Raw genomic sequence first — 23,549 nt, 5'->3', positions numbered from 1 at the left:
AATTGTATGTCCCTTTTTTTTTTCTTAAGGCAAGTAATTTTTAGTCCTTAATGGCCATAATTTTTTTTTTCTTAGTAAATGAATTCATTGAAAGAAAAGAAAATAGCCATAAGGGACTAGCATATCTCACTCTTTAACAAAAACCCAAGAGGGTAAAGGATATGGGTATAGAAGTATAGAACCCCAGACATTACAAGAAATGTGCTAGATTATGGACAAGAGAATTAGACTGTCTTGGGGAAATGAGAAAGTTTACTGTGCCACTGTTAGGTAGCAGCGAAATAGGAAGAAGATTGTTGAGCAATAGCAAAATTATCTCTGTATCTATTCGACCATATTTACTTCAGAAGTTCATATGTCTAGCAGTAGCAAGATAGGAGGGAGGTTGTAGAAGCACTTGTCTGGATCTCCATTCGGTCAGAGAGAGACAGAGAGAGATTAAAGAAAGAGAGAACATTTTTTTACCAAAAATAAAAAAGAAAGAAACAAGAGAGAACATTTAAAAAGTGTTATTTGTGGGTAGGCTAGAGGGCTTTGGATAGGAAATTGCACCTGTGCAATTCACCCCTCCCCACACAAACATTTTTACTATTTTTACATTTTAATTTTAACATTTTCACTTTTTTTTAATTCAAGGACTGAGATTAAAAGTTGTTTTTTTAACTCTTAATCTCAACCTTGATAACTATTGAGTATTGCACTAGATGTCGATAAAGATAATACAATAAGAAAGAGAAAAGAAATATTTTAAAATAGTAATTAAAAAAAAAAAGATTAATCTACGAATAATCACAAACAAATAAGACTGCATATCACTTTATATTGGGTGTGTACTCCCAAACAACACTAGTACCAAAATGTTCCCTTCCAGTAACAAATCTAAAACGGTCTCCAAAAAGAAATTGAAAATTTCAAAAACTAATACTCGAACATGCTAAAAATTTACAAGTTTTACTACTTAACTTTTACAAACTAACATAACAATAAATATAATTAGTGAATTTCAAATTTAGATAAATAAATGTTAGAATTACTTCTTTTTTAATTGATGCACATCAATTTGTAAGAATTACATAATAAAATTTATAGTATCCTTAGCTACACTCATCTGTCAATTGTTGGCTAACAAGTTACAACAAAAGAATGCAGACGAGAATACAACAAAATCGCTCTTCAACCAAACCCTCACTCCAATTCCTAACCCCACATGCTAAGTATTTTGATCTACCCTTATGCCTAACATCACTGATATTAATTGTTCGGTTATTGCAAAGACTCATGGTGTTCCAAAGCCCAAAGGTTCAAAATGACAAACAAAAAAAAAAAATTAAGAACAAGCAACGAACAAACAATTTTACTTTGCAAAATTTTTCATTTAGTTATACCAACAAAAATTATTATTACAACAACATGAAATACAACCCTCGCAATCAAAAGACTGTATGACTACTTCTAATCAAACAGTCCCCATCCTGACGGTGACACTAAATGATTACAGAAATGGGACTGAACCACCCTTTCCTCAACCTCTGCTCTAACCACACCAACCCCACCCCCAAAAAAAAAAAATGATGATACAAGGTGAATTAGGCAAGCATCATTAAATGTACTTATTCCTCCTCCAAACCAAGTCCAATCCGTTGTCGTCTTCTGTCAAAAACTAATTTAAATGATTCACGCTCTGCACGTAATCGCTCTTGGAATATGCTCTGCCTCTTTGACTCGCCAGCACCAGAGCTTGGTGCTGGGGTTTCTTCACGTAATGGGTTGGACTTCTGCAAGTGTTGAAAGCAAACATGGCAAGCTTACAACTAATTAAGATTAAGAAATGAAATAGTAATTTATTTTTGCAGGGAAAACAGTAGAGATAATATACACAAGAATGGCAAAAAAAAATTCTATGCTACCAACACAAAAAGAAAGAAACGAACTTCCATCAAAGACAAGTACACATTCATGTAAAACAGATATTTTCATGATAGAACACAGAGTAAAGTAACTTATCCCGAAAGAAAGAAAAATATGAATATAAATATATATATATATATAGTTTAAATTAGTCTTCTAAAAAATCCAGATGGTCACTAACCAAGTTGTATCCAGTGCCAGGTCCAATCACTAAAGATGACACATCTGCCTTCTTTGCTGCATGTAAAGAAAATCCAGTGTTGCCTACCTGTGGAGGGGGGAGTGGGGCAACAAAAGATACAAGCAGCAAAATTAAAAAGCGTAGGCATGCAACTTAACCCAACCCAAAAGTAATCAGAAGCCTTGAGCTGTTAGGATAGATAGCCACCAGGATTATGCAAAGCAATCAGATAGGAGGCTAATTACTTTCTAAGCACACAAGTGAAATCAAAATCAAAACATTTGTGACCTTATTCCTTTATTTAAGTGAAATAACATATTCACCTCTTAGAACAGAGTAACACCATTATCCCTTAAATAGGTCTCTATCAATCCCATGTGTTAAACATCTCTCACTGACACTTAAAAAAGATAAAATGCCTAATAAAAAATAGACTTAACAAAAGAATTATACATACAGAGGCAATCAAAATTGTAGAGCCACAATTAACAATCAAAATTCCCCCCAAAACATGCATAGAAATTTCAAATTGTTACAAATTGGATGTAGCTGCAGTTCCTAGAAGTCATCCAGCAGAATTCAAGAAGATAGAGAACAAGCCTTCAGATGCTTAAGATTCCTCCGATTTAACCACTTCATGTAGTCTCCAATCACTCAATTCATCAAATGCACAACTAATTTCTCATTTCTGAAGTGCCTTGAGTAAACTCTCACCACATAGTTCCACCACAAAGTCCATTTAGCCACATATCATGATTTTACTCATCAATACAAACACATGGTTATGAGCTTTACATTAAAACTCAGTACCTAATTTAATCACATTGATCTCTCATGCACACGTCATTCTCAATAAAATAACCATTTAGTTGCTAACCCAGTCATCACAGAAGATAAAACTCCCATTTAGTTACATTACAACTCAGTACATAATTTAATCATACTGATCTCTTCTCCGCATCTCATTCTCAACAAAAAACCATTTAGTTGCTGACCCACACTGTCATCAATAGAACTGCTACATGTCCAATTAAAATCCAAAAGGATCTATATAGTCTGGTGACTGCCTCTATGGCATAGGTAATTGAAGGTGATAGTCATGAACAACCACAGATAATCAACAATGTTTAGGCAATCGAAGGTGGCAGCCATGAACAACCATGGATAATCAACAATGTAAACATATTCTACCTATCACATCACAAAAGATACTCAAGAACTAGACTCCAGAGAGAAATCATATCTTATATCTGCACATATGCATCATATAGTTATTGTTGGTGCGGACAGGGACCAGATAGAGGAAAATGCTATTTGGGTGGCAGCAATCTTGATACATATACCATGATATATGCTTTGAGTGAAGCAATCCTTCATGGAGATTACCAGCCTGGTGACACTGCAGTCATTGATTTGGATGCTTCTGGAAATCAGTTTGTCATAAATCTATCAGATAGGAGTCACCTGTGTCTGATTCGGCACCCATGTTGTAATTAATTTTTAATTTCATGCTGTAATTTTATAGGCATAGATATGTCCAATTGTTGTTTGTAGTTTAGATGGCAGTCATTCAAGTGTAAATAACTAACATATATCCCCACTGACTGTTGAAACCTACTAGCATATTACTTAATTAACTCACCCAAAACAATATACAAGTCACTTATGAGAGCCTAATTGTGTTACAATACAATGTCAAAGAAATTTGAAGTTTTCCATGTCTGTTTCTCAATTCTCTCAAACACATAACAAATGCACCAGATACCAACATGCGCTTATTAAAAATAGTGAGAAACAGATTAAAATTATGATCAAGCAAAATACATGAACATTCATATGTAATCTAAGGTGGTAAAAAAATAATGCACGAACTAAAAACAAATACCTTGTCAGCCCAACGTACAGATTTTGCACCCTTGCCGTATGCTTGAATCAATCCGGAAAGAGCATTTACATTACCTTTCACACGTTCAGTTCTTTTAGTATTTTCTTCATCTAAATCATCTGACCATTTACTCCTACCTAATTCTTTCACTTCTTCCGTCAGATGGTCTCCTTCAGAGTCCCATCTATTCCCATCCTTTGAAGAATCTAAAGATTAAAATACTCAAGCACATTAATAATATTTTTTTTTATTCACAGTCAGTCCTTAATGGATTTAGGAACAATGAATTAAGCAATGATTTCTGTATTTGTACAATGCAAAGAAGGATTTTGCAAAATTAGTATTAAATATTTCTTCTATAAAAAATTTGGTACTTGCCTAGGGGACATTCTAAAAAGTAAACAACAAACAATTAGATTTTTTTTTTTTTTTTGAGAAGGAATTAGAATTTAAATTTGATAGTACAGAATAATGAACAAAGCACACTCATTAGAGATCAAATCATACCTAGATGTATAAAGTTCATCATTTACCCAGCTGACCCAGCCTTAACCAAGCTTAAACATTAAAAATAAAAGGAAAAGAGGTGAAAAAAATAAATAATCAATATAGACAATGCTAACTCCAACTAGGTATGACACAATCCTTGTTTTCAATGAGTGTCTTGATTTTTTTTTTTTTTCTTTTTATCCTTTTCAATTTTAATTGTAGATCTTCCACATCCACATTCCTTGATTTCTTCTTATGTCAAATGTGGTTAGAGATATATTAACAAAAGCGAATTTTTTTAGGGAAAACAAGTCAAGAAAGACCAATTATGGAACATTTGAGTAAAATTCATTCTTACCTAACTGGATCAATCCAACCCAGCCTTAACGCAAGCTCAAACATTATAAAGGAAAAAGGCACATAAGGAATAGACACACTTTTAAAGAATCTATTATAAGGATTCTAAGAGAAAAGCAATGAGGGGCGTTAAAGATACATAAGTATACTTGCTAAATGCATATAAATGCAGAGGCAGTAAGACAATGGAAAACACAAATAGAGATACATACAACCCCTGAGTCAAACCATATCAGATGAAATCAATATTATGTTAGGTATAAAGCCAAGGATTGATGCATACCATCAGATGTTTCTTCTCCTAGAGGAGGTACCATGTTATTCTCAGGCATTCTTTCTTGCAGTCCAGATAAATTTCCATCAACATCCTCATCTTCCATGTCCATTTCTACCTGCCAAAATTACGTGCAAAATGAATCTTAGATCAAAGCAATTAAAACACTGACTAAAAAGTTCCCTATCCCGTAGGAAATTAATTAATAAGAAGCACAACACTGAACAATGAGAGGCTATAGCTCATATATAGATACACAAACAGAGTAGATTTTACAATTTTTTTCTTTAAAAGGCTAAACTATTCCTATAAATTATACAGCAAAACAAATGATCTGTCAGAAAGATTGCACAGAATATAAGCACCAACTATTCTGTATAAATAAAAGTGAAGAAAGCTTTAAATTCATACTGAAGTCTTGAGTGGTATGGAAACTAATTTTGATTGGTCCGGATTGAGATCACTATAACAGCCATAAAGGCCATAATAATTTTAAAAGTCCATGCTACATGGTTTGAGGGCCTCAAGGCTTCTTTATTGTTAAGTTGCACATGCAACCTGTGGTTCTTGAACCAGCAACCTCACCCTCAATCCCATAATTATGAAAGGAGGAAGCGCCACTTGAGCTATAGCTCATTGGAATATATCCCAATATAAAAGTGAAAGTCATAATTGGCCACCCATCTCTGATATATCTCTCATAGAATTTGACAATAATATACCTCCATCAGCCTGCAACAAGTATAGAAATAGATAGGGAGAGAGAGGGGGTGGGGAGACCCAAAGCTCAAAAAAAAAAATCATTTACATTTGGTAGAATTGAAGGGCGTGTTTTAGCTATTCAAGCATTTCACACCAGAATATATGCTAAAAAATGTATATTTTTAATAAAGAATAAAAGAAGGTAAGTAATACTCAATTACCTCTTGAATTCCACTTTCTTTCAGGTCATCCCCATGGAATAATGTCTGTCAAGACAGAAAAAATACAGCATCAATATCCAAGTAGCGAAGCAACCACAAATTGTTTCTTAAAAATCTTCAGCCTTCATCAGTTAGTGCACTAACTAACAGAATACAGCATTTTCTTCTATAAAAAATGACCAAACTAGTTAAGTTCATCTGAATTCCATGAAATATTTTTACCCATGTCTGCTTCTTGGCTTTGACCTTCCAACTAATACCCCAAAACAAAAACTGAGACCATTATTACAACAAACCTTGACATCAAGTTGCAAGTACAAAGATGGAGCTTCCTCCCATTGCCTGGCCATCTTTTCAACATCATCTTGGGTAAAACCATGCACATTCCTAGCTGCACAGCCCTAAAATCCAAAAACAAAAAAATACAAATAAAATCATTCCTCAATTTTGAGATAAGTTTTCTACTTCATACAGAGAATTACTAATGCCATCATTGGGACCCCAAAAAAGACACTTTTTAACATGACCAGGAAAAAACAAGCAACACAATTGAACCACTAGACCATTCTTGCGCTAGAGCATCATTTAAACAAACTTTACATGCAGGATGCCACCCAATAAAATGTATACCAATTTCAATAGGAAATTTGACTGGCAAGAATATGAACTGAAATTCTTGCACTGGACATAATAGAACCAAACATTGAATGACAATAGTATGCAGTGAATGAAGGATAATTTAAAATGGTGATAAACCAAAATAGTAACTGTCAAGTAACACAAACTTACCGCAGGGTCCTTATATGTAGCTTCTAATATGTAAACTTCATAACCCGAACTCTGGCAAGAAAGAAGAAAGGGAGCAGTGAGTGAAGCAAATAATAAAATAATAAAACCACAAGCTACCACTGCTTCAACCATCCTCAAAGACATAGAAACACACTAGTGGGAAATAGCAGTAGAAAGAACATTGGTTTCCAGATGGAAACAGTAAATGAAAAATTCTTATATTTGGGGCCTGCATGGATCAGCTTCCTTATAACAGGCAAAGATATTCACATAGACAATAGTTCCTTGAATATTCACCAACTCCCACCATCTTATGATTAATAAAAAAATACATGCAAACAGCATGATCATATAGTTTGGAAAAGAAATAAAACAATAAGGTGAAACAAAAATTCAAGGTAGCTGCTTGCATCGAATAGCATGAAGATATGTACAAGAAGATGCATCCTTTTGTATGAAAATTCAACCAAATTTTCTAATATTTTGGCAAGGGACAAAAAATCATTGAAATTTTGTCATCAATTTTTCTTAAAGTATAGTTATCAGATTCAGCCAAATCTTTGACTAGCCAAGCCAAATTTAAGAAGAAGAAAAAAAAGGCCAAAGGGCAGCTAGGCATTGCAAATTTTGAGCCAAAACAAATTCATGCACAGCAAAATACCAATAACTAGGCTAATTATAACAAGACCCAACACCATGCAACAATGCAATACAAAATCTATTTTTATTACTTCTTCTCATTTAAAATGTAACCAAACAATTTCATCTACTACAATTCACCATATCAAGACTGGACAATATGATTTGTTGTGTAAGACTGTGTGAAGAATGCCAAAAGACAAAATGCACTATTTACTATAAAGTCAAAAGTACCCAGTTAGCAATTCACACTAACATACAAGAACACCTTCCTCAAAATATGACAGCTCACAAGCACACCGAGACCTTACACACAAACAAGACACTGAAAACTACACAAGTAAGCTTGGCAAAACAAGTGCCCCCAGTACAATTCACCTTACCCCTGACACACTGCCACAGGGACCTTTCATAACTCACTCATAAGTCATTCCTAACATCTCAAACACGTATTTCCAGAATGGAAGTGTAAGGCATGTGTGATTTTTCTAGTGGCTGAAAATTAGTCATTGGGGAAAATATCAAAGGAGAAGAACTGCTGAGAGCAAGCACTAATTTTCAGATATGGCTTTTACAGAAATATGCAAAGAATTATTTTGTGCAGAAAATTATGGATCAGATGCAAAACTTGAGGTCGGGACAAACCAAATAAGGCTCATTTTATGTGTCCCCAAACAGGAATGTAAGTCTCCTATTTAACTTGAATAAAACCATTTAGTATAATATAAAGATTTATCCAGGAAGACCATTGATAGAAAACAGAACTTGTGAATATTCAGCATTGAAAACATTAACACAACCATAACTACAATAAACTCACTTTGACCAACTTCCAAAATAAAAAATAAAAATAAATAAAAGTAAAACAGCCCATATTCACAGACTGGGCACATCAGTAATTTCCTCTAACAACCATTCCAGATAAAGTTAAAGTAAGAAAGTATATATCAACAGTAAAATCAGATAAGGTACATGAAACATTAGCTACCATCCACGCTATGTTGGGTGTATTTCAATTTTATTGAGTCTTCACTTCAGAACACATGGCAGAGGTTGTTAAAAAGAGAGAATTGAGGGTATACCTTTCCAATTGCCCAAAACTGAGCAAAATCAGCTACCCGCAGATTGCGGTCATCCACTAAGACGAAGCACACATACCACCAACAAAAGGGTCAATAGCCGAAGAAAACTGCATCCGTTGTTAGTGAAAATGAAGGCAGTGCATGGGCACTGCATCACCACTTTATCTATAATCAAACTATATCATTGAACTTATTGAATGCTGAAACAAGCCAGCAGAACCATTTATACCTTTAATTCCTTTATCTTATATCTATGCCGAAGGTTGAAATTTTTTTTTTTAAAGAAAATAGAAAAATATTTCACTTTCTTGAACTATTAGGCATATCTATACATGCCTGTGCTCTACAGGAGATAAACTCATAAAAGCCTATGACTTGGTGCCAGCACTAGCATCAAAACCAAGTCATTGAATATGACTAGTAGGCACCACCTCAACATCATTAAATAAGAGGACATGACACCACCAAATTGAGTACAAGATTTAAAACAGAAAATGCAAGTAATTACATCTTCTAAACTCTCAATAAAGCAACTAAACTTAGAGATACCCATACCGTAAAGAATGGAAGTGATAAAAAATTTAAACAATGCTATAATTATTTAATCTTCAAATTAATCAGAGATTTAGAATAGAAAATGCTTACCAATAATGAAGGTGAAACCCCCCTCCTCAAGGGTCTTCTTGAATGCTTTCAACATGCTTGAACGATATGCCTGTTGTATATTGCATTAGTATTTGAGAAAATATAAAGAAATATACATTTAGATGCACAAACCCACATGCATATACACAATACATCATTTGGAGGCAAGTGCTTAATAGATATCAGTGATTACTTGTATTAACAGACAAGTGAAAATATCAACAGTTTGAGGATACATATACAATACGTAACTTGATAAGCCCAAATACAGTAATAAAATAAAACAAAAGCGATTGTCACACACCAAGTAAAACCATCTCTCATGATAGGGAAAAAAAGGAATTGGGGGAAGAAATGACAATGGTAATAGTTAAAAATAAACCTCAGAGAACTTGATTTGCCAATCTATTCATATGCATTGGTAAGTTTTACATGTTGAAACAATGTTCCAGAGGAAACAAAATGCATACCTCCTCCATTTCAGGTTCATAACAATACTCCATCACCTTCTTCATTATTGGTTTCTTGCCTCTCACAGAACTCTTTGAAGCATCACCTTCCTCAATCTTCAGGGCAGAAAAAAAAAATTCTTAGTAGTATATTATATATTTTGGTAAGCATATATTCTATATTGTTTAAACCTTACAAAACAAAAGGCATGAAGGGACTCCTTGTTTATAAGTTAAGAAAATGATTTTATTCAAAAGAGGAGAGATATCAAATGTACCATGTGTGAATTTGAACCACTCCTAAATAATTACAAGCTAGAACTCAAATGATTCTATATTGATAATCAAACAGACAAAAAAAAAAAGCCAACAACAAACCTTTTCAACCTCAGTCATGAAATAATCATCCATGGAATGAATACGTGGAGCACAACCACCGTTTTCCACCTCAAGGTCACGTAACATCTTTGCTAAGTAGCTCTTCCCACTACCTGAAAGTATGAGAAATGCAACAAGTTTTCCATAATATGATTCATAAACTTGGAGACTTGGTTGAGTGGAAATGAAGACAAATTTTCTAACACAAACACACACAAGGTATGAGTTTTGTTAAATAATACAGAAGAAAATAAAAATTATAAAAATAAAAAATAAAAAGGATTAAGATTAAAACAACATTTGTTTACAGATGAAGAACAAGTATTCACAAAATTTACAGAGTATATTAATCATTATTAACTTTACAGAATTACAGCAACATCATTCCTCAAAGTCTAGTAATGAAACTAGCAAAAGATGCATAAAAGTGCACAATCAAAATAAGATACCTGGAAGCCCTCGAAGGATTATCACAATATGATCAGGGCGGGTAGCTCGATGTGGCCGCTTAAATAAGTGGGAAGCATCAATAACTTTTGGCTTATCTGAAGATAATTGCTTTAGAGAAAAAGGTTGCCCATCCCCCACAGCCTGCTTAGACAAAATTCAGTGGATTGTTTGAGATTTCTTAGAAGTAAAGAGTAAAGATATGAGTCAAGTGGCAGTGGTAAAAATACAAAACACATGTCACAAGGCAACCATACCTCTGAAAAAAAGCCGGTGGAAGCATGCATAAGAGGTTTATTATGGAAATAGGGTGGAGGGCTCAAGGAGTGGGCCTTGGGAATGGGTTGATAAGATGTAGGCACCATGGCCGATGAACTAACAGCAACAGGAAAAAGAGAAGCAGTTGTTTTAGGTGGTGAAGAGTATGCTTTCAACTCTGAAGAAGGGCGAAATGTCGGGTCAAAAGGAAGAGGTGGTGGTGGAGATGCTGGAATAGGAGGCTGCCCACTATAAAACCGAGAAGCCTCCGTTTGACCCGTATTTTCAAAAACCATGCTACCACCAGAAGGTGATTGAAAGTATCCTCCACGCTCATTCAGATTTGGAGCACCATGTTGAGTAACTCCAGGCATACTATGATGCCGAATTGGACCACGATTGCCATCTTTTGATTGAAAACCAACATCAAGTGGCTGTCTCGTATCAACAGGATACTGCATTCCATAGAATTGTTGCTGCTGCTGGTTTTTAGGACCACGATTATCCATCGCAACACTGCCTCTTTGTTCAGGGTACATAACACTTGGTCCATGCCAATTATTCATATTAGAATACTTCAATTCGCTTTCTGGCACAGAATCACTACCTTGCCGCCATTGCGGATTATGGGTATTATGATAATGATCATTAGCAACTTCAGAACCCGGATAAGGTGGCACGCGCTGAGATATATGCGGCAGAGGAGGAGGAGGCGCCTGATCCACATTATGAATCCCATATCTAGAAGAATGCACGAATTCTTCTTCATTGTGAAACCCATTCCTATTACTCTGCATATACGGTTGCCCAACTCTATCACCGGGACCAAACCTCGGGTCATGGAAATTATTCATCTCCAAATTCCTAACACCCATTGGTCCCAATTCACTCCTACTCTCCCAAGAACCATCAAACTTTCCATAATTCCCATCAAAACCTAAACTTTCTTGAGCATATCTTTTAGTTTCGTGATTATTCATCCCCAGCATCGGTCCGCCGAATGAGCTACCATGATCACGAATTAGCTTCAACCTACGCTCAATATCAGAAGAAACCCTAACAGAATTCTGATTATTAGATTGCATATCATCAACCCTAGGTCTTTTAGAGTTCCTATCGGACTCATCTGCGAATCCATTACTGTAAGACTGTTGTAACTGAAATTGATTGTAGGGTTCTCTGTCTAAGCTAGGGTTTCTATGCCACGGCGGGCGGGGCGGACCCGTGGGCAAAAGGTGCGGGTCGAATGGGGGTCTAGGGTTTTGAATTTGATTGATAGGAGGGCAAAATGGGAAGTGGGAATTTGAGCAGGTGGGGCAGATGTTACCTGGGATTGGCATGGGACGCCATTGTTGTTGTTGATGATGATGGTGGTGATGGTCCATTTTTGGATCTTGATCTGACCGATTCGGAGAAAGGAAAAAAACCCTAGAATTTTTGGGGGAGATTGAAAGTTTTAGAGTTTTGAATCAGGAATTTGAAGAAAGAAACAGAGAAGAAGGCAGAGTCGTGTGGGGCTATAGAAATGGAAGCTTCCAGAGAAGGAAAATAGAACAAGAAAGAAAAGACTCTGTTCTTTTGCATTTCAAAGTGTACTATTTTCCTTTTCACCTGCTAGACAGTCCTCTTGTCTTATGATAGATTTTATGCCCGCTAATTAAATTCAATTCATTCAAGGTGAAGAAATTTAACCAGACCAAAAATAAATAAATAAAATGAGCATAATGATTTTTTTTTTTTTTTTTTTTTTGGTGTGGTTTAAAAATTGCTATTAATTTTTGTTGTACTCTTTATAAATTTTATTTTTTATAAATAAAATTGTATTAATATTTTTTTTTTTTTTTTTTTTTTGGTGTGGTTTAAAAATTGCTATTAATTTTTGTTGTACTCTTTATAAATTTTATTTTTTATAAATAAAATTGTATTAATGATTTTTAGGTAACTTTCTTACAATTTTATTTAGATATTTTAAGACAAGTGAATTAAATTTTGTTTCATTATCTCTATATATTAATAGAATTAGAAAGTTAGTTGTAACTTCAAAAATATCTCTAATCTAATTATATAATCTTTATTCTTAAAAAGTAAAAAATAGGGATAAAATTAACACATTTTTTATTTAAATATATCTCACATATGTTTGATAGATTTTTTTCTTAAAAACACACACTAAACTCATCAATTTTTTCGTTTTCAAATCTTAAATTTTAATTTCTTAAAATTCTCTTCCTGTATAATCTCACTAACAATAAATAAATTTAAATTGAAAAATCATATTAAACTCAAAATAAAAATAAAAAGCCTAATCGCACATGCAGATGCTTTTTATTAAATTTTGTTTCATTATTAATATTTAAACAAATATATTAAAATGATGATATCAACCTTTTTTTTAAGGATATTGATGTTTATTATAATTCCAAATCATTTATTTTAAAATTAAAGGACTTGGCTTGAGTCTAGTATTAAGTTGCACTGATATATTTAACACATATTTACAAGTACATATAAAATAAATTTAGAATACTAAAAATCTAGATCAAATATTTTTAAATAAATAGACATTTTAAGAGCTAGGATCTTATTCCTTTCTATTCCATAAAAAGGGGGGAAGGAAAATTAGGTGTGGCGGTGTAGGTGATAATTAATAGTAGGCTGATTATAAGCGTAAAATTGGGGTGTTTTATTTTTTTAAGAAAAGTTTTAAAATATTAATTGGTTTCCCTTTTTTTTGTTTTTAGAAAACAAAGACACTCTATTAATTGGTTTCCTAAAGCTAGTAGACATAGGAAATATATTCTTGTGGATTTTAATTTTTGTTATTTCCTAAAGCATAAAGTTATAAAAACGTGTTGGTAACTTTAATTGTTCTCCGAGAAGGATTTGGAAATTGGAACTATAGTCGGTTTCCCCAACAAGGCTATATATAAATACTTGCATAGGCATAGGTTGGGTCTCAAATCTCAATCAAAAACTCTCAGTTTCTCTCGCAATTTCTTGAAATTGTTACCATATTAGCATCCTCTTATATACGTTTTCTTTCCCTGTTGCTCGTTGCTTATTTCCAAGTAAACATTCAACCATGGGTCCGTCCTTTTCCAAATTTTATGATTTCCAGATATGGCAGTGGCCAAGCCAAGCCACCAACCAGCAACAGCCTCAGATTGAGGTGGACGACAAGTCCGAAGTCTTCCTCATCGAATTTCACGTAACTAAGGTAAATCAGCAGAAGAACTACATCGGCAACAGCCAAGAACCAGTGTCTTCCCACGAACAAACTGCATCCGATATTACAAGATTGGTTTTTCTTTCCAAACATGAAATGATGTCGCAAGATCTCAATGGTGGTTGCTTGTGCTCTTTGCTTAGAGAGTTCGAGATCCCAGTGGAAGATCATGGTAATATGATACAACAAATTGTTGGATTGGCCGGGACATCAACGATGCCCATTGTTGTGGACATAAAACACGTGGAATTGATGGTAGTAGTGGTGCCTATTGTGGATTCGGTGCGCGATTACGATACCATAATTTTGGACTCCATGGAGACTTATGAGCCTAAGTCCATTCCAGCGACTAAATCTTCTATTGAGGCTTTGGAGAAGATTATGTTTCAGCCGAGTTCAAACTCGATTCGAGAATGTAGCATCTGCTTGGAAGAGTTTCAGACAGGTTTCGAAGTCACTCGCATGCCGTGTTCACATGTTTATCACGGAAAATGTATCGCCAAGTGGTTGCAGACGAGTCACTTCTGTCCTTTGTGCCGATACCCAATGCCACATTATGCCTTATAGAGTTTTGGGTCAATGTTGTTTCTTTGTAATAATTAGTTGTTAATTGAAGTTTGTATTTTTTAATAGTAGCCGTTGTGGAAAATTTTGTACCAAGATCTTGAAATCGTTAGACTAATCTTTTCTTGATTAATTGTCCTTTTTTTTTTTTGTGAGATTGCAATTTCAAATTTTCTATTTTAGTTGCTTCTTTTTACTTAATTACCTGGTTAGAGAGCTTTAAGAACATTCATTCTCTTGAATATACATAATTGGAATTGAACCTTTAATCTTTGGGTTCGGATTTAATAATTAAGCAATATTAATTAAAAAAACATACTGAGAATGCCTAGCTAATGTATGGGTTGCCCGGTTTGCTTCGCATCTTGTGTGAGTGTGACAGGTTTTCTAAGACCAAAAATAATGTAATCTTTATTTAGCTTCTTAAACCAAGTGTCCCTAGCCATGGGCACTTGGACTGAAGCATTATAACTATTAACAATGAGTCACCTTCCAAAATAATGTCTCTTATGTTAATTCATCTTCAAGAGGATTTTGTGTTCTGAGCCCCCTGTGCCCCCTGTGCACGCACTCATGGCTACAATGAGTAACTCTCTCTCATCTCTAACTAGTATCCCCGAGCCTGTTGAGCTGTAGTACACTTTAAATATTGCACCCTCAAAAATTCACTTTGTACCAAGGCAATTAAATTAAGTTACTGGTTGCCAACTGTGTTTATTGTGCTAACCTTAGACTTAAATGGCCCAATGGGCAATTTGAATTCATTCAGATACTCATTCGCCTCTGTTGGAAGCATATTTGGTGTTGAGGGCTATTTTTCGGCTATTGTTTTATATTATTGGGTTCGAAAAATATAAATAATTATTGGGTGTAAATAATGGACTCAAACTATTCTTAGCATTTTTATGTTCGGCCTATATTCTCTTTGCTACATGGGTTGGAACTCAAAACCCACAAATACAAGTGAGCTCACCATCAATATCAAAAGAAACCCAAACAGAATTTTGATTATTAATTTGTATATCATCAAGCCGCCGTTTGTGAATCCATTACTGTAAGACTATTGTAATTGATTGTACTCTAGCTAAGCTAGGATTTCAATGCCATGGTGGATGGGGCAAACCGGTGGGCAAAAGGTGAGGGTCAAATGACTCAAATGGGTTCTACGGTTTTTAACCCTTATAATTTTTTTTTTTTAAATTTTATTTAGCATGCTCTGTGCTACCAAACGTTATGCTGTTAAGAAACTACATATTTATAAAATGAGTGTTGCTAAAATAAAAATGTTAATATGGATAAATAAAAATACATGGAAATGTAAGATTCAAAATAAAGAAATTCACTTAAAAATAGAGCCATACGAGTAGTGCTTATTAATGAAAATATGAGGAAAAGACGCTTAAGATAGTTCAATCATGTTCAAAGAAGAGCAACTAATACACTAGTAAGAAAGAGTGAGTTTATCTAAGTTAAGGAGACAGAAAAATTAAATAAATAAATAAAATGATAGAGGAATACCAAAAATCACATTTTTAAAAGTAATTAAAAAAAATAACATATCAATTAAGAAAGTAATAGAGAGAATGGTCCACCCTAATTAATTTACCAAAAATCCATAGCCAACCCAAAAATTTTGAGACTAAGAATTCCTTTGTTGTTGTTGTTGTTGTTGTTTTAGTTAAAGTAATTTTGTATATGTATGTTAAACTAATTTGGTACTTAAAATCTTATTCATTTATTTTAAGTGAATTAAATTTTATCTTATCGTCAATATTTTTAAAAAATATATTTTAATGATGATAATCAATAATTAAAAAAAAATTACCGTTGAAATAAACTCTAACCCACTTGTCTTTTAAAGGATTTGACCAAGAGTTTAAGAATTTTATGGTAGGAGTATAGGAGATGTTATACTTTTCTTCAACAAAGAATTAATAGAAAAAGAATTAACAAAAAAACCTCTTTTTTTTTTTTTTAATTATTTTTGTGTGGGGCCGCGTGGGTGTTAACTGTTAAGTACTGTACTTAGTTCAGAAGTATTCATTAATTTCATTTGTTTCCTAAATTCTTTAAAATAAAATAAAAAACAGTTTCCTAAATTTTCTTTCCTAGACCTATTAGGAATAGAAACTCTATACCGCGACCAATTCGGTAACCCAAGTCGGCAAGTCCCACCACGCAGCTATATATACATACACAGCCTTAGTATTAGCAATTCTCTTACAGTTTGTTTCCCAATTAAGTTCGTTCGTTCTTACTTTCTAGTAATCACTTTCAAACCATGTCTCAATCACATTCCCCAACCAGTCCCTTCTGCAATGAAGCTTATGAGGTCCGGGTATGGCAGCAGCCATGGCCAAGCCAATTCGGGGACGTGCCACCAGTACTTCAAACCACGTTGGACTGCCGGTTTGATGCTTTCTTCGTCCAATTTCGCATGCAAAAGTTGAACCGAACGGAGAACTACGTCGGCAACAGCGAAGCACCACTGACTTTCGAAGAAGCGTCACCAGTTCTGAGAAAGTCGTTCTTCCTGTCCAAACATGAGTTGATGTTGCATGACAATGGTGCTGTCTTGCGTTCTTTGTTTCGCGGCCTCGACATCCCAGAGGAATATCACGGTACCGTGTCACAACTAATAGCAACTATTGCATCATCTGCCGGGACTTCAAGGATGCCAATTTTTGTGGACTGGTTATACACGTTCACGGTGAAAACGGTGATGGTGATGCCTCAGTACTCATCTTATGTGGATGAGGAGCTTGATACGGTAATTTTGGAGTCCATGGAGAATTATGAGCCTAAACCCACTCCGGCGACTAAGTCTTCTGTTCGGGCTTTGGAGAAGTTCAGATTTCATCAAGGATCAAGCTCGGTTCAAGAATGTAGCATCTGCTTGGAAGAGTTTCAGAACGGTTCCAAAGTCACTCGCATGCCGTGTTCACATGTTTACCACGGAAAATGTATCTTCAAGTGGTTAAAGACGAGTCACTCCTGTCCCTTGTGCCGATACCCAATGCCCACATGACTGTTGAGATTGGAAATTAATCATCAATAATTTCTTGATAATTTTCGTTTCTTTGTTATATATAGTTTTGTGCCAATCTTCTTAGTTGCTATTGAAGTTTGTTTTTTAAGATAGTAGCCGTTGATTGAAAAATTTTGTACCAAGATGGATCATGAAATCGTAAGACTGAGTTTGAAATTCTTAGATTAATCTTTTCTCAATTTGTTGATTTTTTCTTAATCTTTTCATAAATAATACAATGCATATATGGATAGACATATTTTATACTTTTAGTACTACACATGTCATGTATAAACAAAATAAAATAAAATCACTCCCAATTTAATGAGTTGTATAACCCATAAGTAAAGTTAATTGGGTAGTTGCACATAACAAAAAAAAAGTTAATAGGTTATTGTACAAAACGTTGCTTGATTGGTCGGATCATCAAGTATGCCCATTGTTGTGGACATAATATACAAGGAGTTAATGGTAGTGAGGACAGCTATAGAGGTGACTATTGAGGAATTGGTGCTGGATACCTTAAGTTTGAACTCCACGAAGACTACGAGCCTAAGTCCATTCCAGCGATTAAGCCTTTACAATTAAAAGAGAAACACAAAAAAATTTGAGTTAATTTTTCGCTTCTACAAAATCAAACAAAGGATAAGTAAGGAAAGATATATAAGTTTTGAGATTTGAGTTTATTTTCCTTCAATTTTCACATGGAGCAAACAGAACTAGTAAAAACTAAAAGGGTCATCAACATCAGTCCACGGGAAAAAATTCATTTTAACATCCAAGGTAGAATACCAAAAAAAATTAATTAAAAAGAACAAATTTGACAATGGACATGGGTAATGAAGAGGGAGAGAGAGAAAGTTTGCACCTAGGAGAAGATCACGATAACAAATGAAGTTAGGGACAGCCAACGGTGACAGAGCTCTTAGTCGTCAATGAAGACTCTGTAACTCCTCGGTCAGCGACTTTGATCACATTGTTCATCTTAGGCGGTGTCAGTGCTTCGGTTCATATTTTTGCTTGAAATGAAATGAAAAAGACAAAATGTGAGAGAAGGCGTAGAGAGGGAAGTGGGAAAGAGAGAAAGTGTTGCTGAAAATTTTGAGGAAGAAATGAACTGAAATGAGGAGCTGAGCAACGAAATGAAGAGGGAGAGAGAGAAAGTTTGCACCTAGGAGAAGATCACGATAACAAATGAAGTTAGGGACAGCCAACGGTGACAGAGCTCTTAGTCGTCAATGAAGACTCTGTAACTCCTCGGTCAGCGACTTTGATCACATTGTTCATCTTAGGCGGTGTCAGTGCTTCGGTTCATATTTTTGCTTGAAATGAAATGAAAAAGACAAAATGTGAGAGAAGGCGTAGAGAGGGAAGTGGGAAAGAGAGAAAGTGTTGCTGAAAATTTTGAGGAAGAAATGAACTGAAATGAGGAGCTGAGCAACGGTAACATCAAAGGACTTAAGATGATTTGATAACCCACTACACATGGGTCCCACGAAGTCACTCTATTTACCAAAAATTGCCACTGAAAATCAATTTTGAACTTTTGAAAACACAAAATTTTTGTTCCCAATTTCCATCACCCATACTCAAATTTTTGAGATTTAAGTGATGGAAACAACACTCTAAGGGGGTGTTTAGTAGAGTAGTTTGAAAATTGTTGTTTATTGTTTTTTGAAATATGTGTGGGTGAAAAAGTGTGTTGAAATGCGTGAAATGCTATTTAAAAACTAAAAAATGTTGTTTAAAATGGCAAACCAAACGGAGCCTAAACAGGCCAAATATTCATTTTTTTTGTGGGGCCCACAATATTTGGATTATGGGTGATAAAAATTGAGTTATATAACTCAGTTTCCATCACATCCAAACAGTCTCTAAATCTTATATTGAGGCTTTGGAGAAGATTAGGTTTTCAATTTCCTTTTCTAGGTGTTTCACCAATTGAAATTTCAGCATTTGAAATTTTATTTCAGTGTATTAGCACTTGAAGTTTCAGCATTTGAGACAGATGATTGACCATTAACCTCTAAGTCTAGAACACTTTTTTTTTTTTTTTAAATATGCATCAATCGTAGATTGTTTCTTCACAAATTATTTGCAATATGAAATCCTGATCATATTGAATTTTATAATTTCAATATCTTAAATTGATAGAATAAACAAGTATATAATAATGATTTAATTTAATTACCCAAGTCATTACTATCAATTAAACAAACAATTAAAAACTATTATTTTCAAATTACTATTCTTTTTCTTTTTTTTTTTTATACAAGATAGAATTCTACTCTAACATAATCTAAGTATATATGTGTGTGAAACTTCCTCTGGAGACTTAAACTCCGACCCTTATCACCTCACACTTTCCAAACACTTATACTTATAGAATGATCATCGCATCAAAGATGTACGGTAATTTCAAATTGCTATTCTAAAACCAAATTTGCTAGAAACACAAACTAAAGCTTCTATTGACTCTAGTCATAAAGCCTATTCTATTGACTCTAGTATAGTAGTATACACTATAGACCAGACCCTAAAGTGTATAGGTGTTATAAGCTTTTAAACATTTGTTTAGTCTTTTTCTTCTTCTTTTTTACTCAAATATTTGCTGGACGCCACGCAAAGGCACAAACATAAGCATATTTTAGTCTAGATAGTAGAACCTTTACTCTTCTTCCATTAACAACAAAAACTTGTCTACAAAAATTGATAAAAGATTGACAGAGACTCTAATAGAGAGACTAGTGAGAAACTTACCACGTACACGTCCACAGTGAAGATAGATCGAGCAGCAGAGGAGAAGATGGCTTGACTGCTTGCTGCTTTGGGGTGATTGTTGCGGCTAAGGAAGTTTAGATATTTGGGGTTACCGGGTTGGGAGGTTTGGGTTGTATTTGTGAAGTTTTATTTTTTATTTTTTATCGTGTGTTGTGACTTTAATGTCGTGATTTGTGTGTATTTAATTAGATTTTATAGTTCTAATTTAATTAGATTTTGGAGTCCTAATTTAATTAGGAATAAGAATCTGACTAAAAAGTGATTTTTTTTTTCTTAGCAAAATTGTTTATGGAACAAAGAATGGGCTAGGTTTTAAAACTGGATTGTTATATGTATTTTTTTTTTGTAAAAAAATATGGGGGGCCAGTAATTAAGTTTCTTCCTAAATTTTTTATTTATTATTTATTTTTAGTACTATTATTCTGGGATTTTTTTTTCTAAACCCGGGAGGGCCCTAGCCCCCCTAGCTTCGCCTATGTAGTGTTCACATGTTTAAATAAATAATCAAATGGTTAAAGATGACTCACTTCGGTTCTTTGTACCAAAACTACTAATACCCAATGCCATATTATGATTGTTGATCATATTTTTTTTTATCATTTAATTCGTGTTTTGTTATATATGTTTTTGGGTCAATTTCATTTCTTAATTGGATAAATTACATATTTGATCCATAACCTTTATTGCTAATTTCAATTTGGTCCTTAACCTTTCAAATGTGTCAATTTGGACCTTTACCTTTTGGAGTTATGTCAAAATGGTTTCTAATATTAAGTAAGAGCATTAGCATTGGCAAATGCTAAAGCCATATCTACGAGATATTTAGCATTTTTGGTCTTAAAACCAGCTGCATCAGAGGATTGCAAACAGCACTATTGCAAATTTTTTTGCAATAGTGCTACAGTGCAATTCTAAACATAGAATTGCACTGTTCATAGTATTGCAAAAAAAAATTAATATTTTACTCCTTTTTATACCTGAAATTTCTCTCTCATCCCTCTCATTTTTTTCTGTTCTCTTCTCTCTCTTCCTTCTCTGTTTCTCCATCTGGTCTCTCATCTCTGAAGCTTCATTGCCGAAATTTCTCACCCATCTCACACGGCCTCTCTCTCATCTCTCATCGCCCGGCCTCTCTCTCATTGCACCGGTGCTGGGTTTTGGATTTTTGAGGTTGAATCAGCGTGGATCGGCGAGCTGGGTTTGGATCGATGGGCTGGGATCAGTTGATGGCGAGCTCTAATGGTGGCTTTGGGGATATTTTTTTTGAATGGGTTTGCTCCGGTGGCTCCGGTGATGATTTTTTTTGAATGGGTTTGCTCCGGTGATGATTTTGTTTGAATGGATTTGAATGGGTTTGCTCCGGTGGCTTTGGGGATATTTTTTTTGAATGGGTTTGCTCCGATGATGATTTTTTTTTGAATGGATTTGAATGGGTTTGCTCTGGTGATGATTTTTTTTAATGGGTTTGCTCCGGTGGCTTTGGAGATGATTTTTTTTAAATGGATTTGCTCCGATGATGATTTTTTTGATTGGTGTGTGTGTGGTGATGGGATGCTGTGTGTGTGTGTGGGTTTGCTCTGTGTGTGGCTCTGTGTGTGGGTTTGAATGGGTTTGCTCTGTGTGTGGCTGTGTGTGTGTGTGTGAGACTGTTGAAAAGCCCAGGAAAAAACGGTTGGAAATAAATAATAAAGAAAGGTTAAAAAATAATATTTTAATGAGTAAAAGAGTGAAATAGAAGTTTGGAATGTAGGAAGAATTGTAAAATTGGACTTTATAATGATAAAGTGAGGTTTTGGAATAGTAAAATAGAGTAGCATTAGTATTTTCCAATGCTAATGCTCTAATGCATGGAAAGTACTGGCATAACTAATGGTCTAAATAAATATTATTTCTTGTCTCCCGTACCACATCAGATTACATTAAAAAAAAAATTTTGTTAGACTCACGTGTACGCAAGGTCTATTTGGGGTCAAAATCCCTAATAGAAATGGATCTTAATTTGTTACAAGTACAACCCACCATAGGGTTCACTGGACCACAACCCATCTTCACGTCTCTCAAGTACAACCAACCATAGGGTTCACTAGACCACAACCCATCTTCACGTCTCTCTCTCTCTCTGCTTCAAACGTAAAGTACTACTCTTTTTATATTCTTGTTTTTATACAAACAAACTCTTCATAAATAAAGTCAAAGGATAGCATATTGCTGGGAATGTGGCCACACTTTACATTTAGGATCCATATATTAAATTAGAAACAATAAAACTACCAGTGATCTTTTCAATTGCTCTAAAACTTTCGCTTTTAAAAACTTTTGTACAAACTAGCTATCTTCCAAAAAAATTGTCATCTTTTGACACCATTAAATGATGAGGAAGACAAAGGTTTTGTGTGGGGAAAAGGGTTGCTTTGTGAATGGGGAAAATGAGGCCATTTGTAATGCTTGTGAGATCTGAAGGAAAAGATCAATCATTGTGAGTTTTGGTGCAAATGGGTCGGTGAGAATTTGATGTGGGAGAGTGGTTCTTTGTGAAAGGAAGTGAAACCAAAGCACAAGGGTTGATGGATATAAGTTATAACTGATTTGTGAAGATTAAGACGTCCGCAATTCTTAATAGTGCCACATAACTTTTCATATCAATGAAAAATACAAAATGAAGAAGATGATGAAACGGAGTTTAAAAAAGTGAACAAACCCTAATGACCATTAGTTGACATGGCAATTTTTTTAATTTTTTTCATTTAGATCATTTGACACATCAAATTTTTCTATCCAAGAGATAACATCGAGGACTAAATTGACATGGCACTAAAAGATTAGGAACCAAATTGACACAATTGAAATGAGAGACTAAATTAAAATATAGTATAAAGGATAGGGACCAAATATGTAGTTTCCCCTTCTTAATTTGTAAAGATTAGTTGTTATTGAAGTTTGTTTTTTAAAATTGTATCAATTATGAAAAAATTTGTGCCAAGATCTTGAAATCATGAGAGTAAGTTTGAAATTCTTAGATTAATCTTTTCTTGATTAATTGCCTTTATTTGTGAGATTGCATATTTCAAAGGTCCTGCTTTCTTTTTACAAAATTACTTAATTAGAGAGTTTTAATAACATTCATTCTCTTGAATATACATAATTGAAATTCAACCTTTAGCCTTTAGGTTTGGATTTAAGAACTAAGTAGTTTAAATTTTTTTTTTTTTAAACGAACTTTTATATGTTTTTATTTTTTTTTAAATC

General features: G+C 34.2%; 3 protein-coding genes across 5 annotated transcripts; 2 read left to right on the top strand and 1 right to left on the bottom strand.

Annotated features, from left to right (window-relative positions):
* Nucleotides 1–1,327: 1,327 nt before the first annotated feature.
* LOC111987565 (uncharacterized) lies at nt 1,328–12,329 on the bottom strand. Of its 3 annotated transcripts, XM_024019279.2 has the most exons (13): nt 10,704–12,327; nt 10,449–10,590; nt 10,000–10,112; nt 9,643–9,738; nt 9,173–9,242; nt 8,528–8,583; nt 6,807–6,857; nt 6,314–6,418; nt 6,018–6,062; nt 5,104–5,212; nt 3,975–4,180; nt 2,090–2,176; nt 1,328–1,775 (listed from the first exon to the last, which is right to left on the bottom strand). In XM_024019279.2, exons 1-13 carry the CDS (start codon nt 12,087–12,089, stop codon nt 1,611–1,613), a joined length of 2,631 nt encoding a protein of 876 aa, XP_023875047.2. In that variant the 5' UTR covers nt 12,090–12,327; the 3' UTR covers nt 1,328–1,610. The 3 variants fall into 3 exon arrangements, with proteins under 3 accessions (XP_023875047.2, XP_065616217.1, XP_065616218.1); XM_065760145.1 differs by lacking the exon at nt 2,090–2,176 and having other exon boundaries at nt 10,704–12,328; XM_065760146.1 differs by lacking the exons at nt 1,328–1,775; nt 2,090–2,176 and adding an exon at nt 2,358–3,512 and having other exon boundaries at nt 10,704–12,329.
* A 1,457-nt stretch (nt 12,330–13,786) lies between these two features.
* On the top strand, nt 13,787–14,497 carry LOC111987587 (NEP1-interacting protein-like 1). Its single transcript, XM_024019312.1, has one exon. It carries the CDS (start codon nt 13,787–13,789, stop codon nt 14,495–14,497), a length of 711 nt encoding a protein of 236 aa, XP_023875080.1.
* Nucleotides 14,498–16,775: 2,278 nt separating this feature from the next.
* LOC112031846 (uncharacterized) lies at nt 16,776–17,522 on the top strand. The gene has a single exon (XM_024064557.2). It carries the CDS (start codon nt 16,776–16,778, stop codon nt 17,520–17,522), a length of 747 nt encoding a protein of 248 aa, XP_023920325.2.
* Nucleotides 17,523–23,549: the final 6,027 nt, after the last annotated feature.

Source organism: Quercus suber, unplaced genomic scaffold (genome assembly GCF_002906115.3).
Source record: "Quercus suber isolate HL8 unplaced genomic scaffold, Cork oak 2.0 scaffold_354, whole genome shotgun sequence".
NCBI lineage: Eukaryota > Viridiplantae > Streptophyta > Magnoliopsida > Fagales > Fagaceae > Quercus > Quercus suber.
This window is presented reverse-complemented; position numbering and strand designations above follow the sequence as displayed.

Bases quoted from the DNA above. Each gene is read 5' to 3' on its own strand.
- LOC111987587 (XM_024019312.1), top strand. From the start codon at position 13,787: ATGGGTCCGTCCTTTTCCAAATTTTATGATTTCCAGATATGGCAGTGG.
- LOC111987565 (XM_024019279.2), bottom strand. From the start codon at position 12,089: ATGGACCATCACCACCATCATCATCAACAACAACAATGGCGTCCCATG. The intron at 2,177-3,974 runs GTATTTGTTTTT...CCCCCTCCACAG, and splicing joins CTGTACGTTGGGCTGACAAG to GTAGGCAACACTGGATTTTC. The intron at 1,776-2,089 runs GTTAGTGACCAT...CAACACTTGCAG, and splicing joins CTGGCACTGGATACAACTTG to AAGTCCAACCCATTACGTGA.
- LOC112031846 (XM_024064557.2), top strand. From the start codon at position 16,776: ATGTCTCAATCACATTCCCCAACCAGTCCCTTCTGCAATGAAGCTTAT.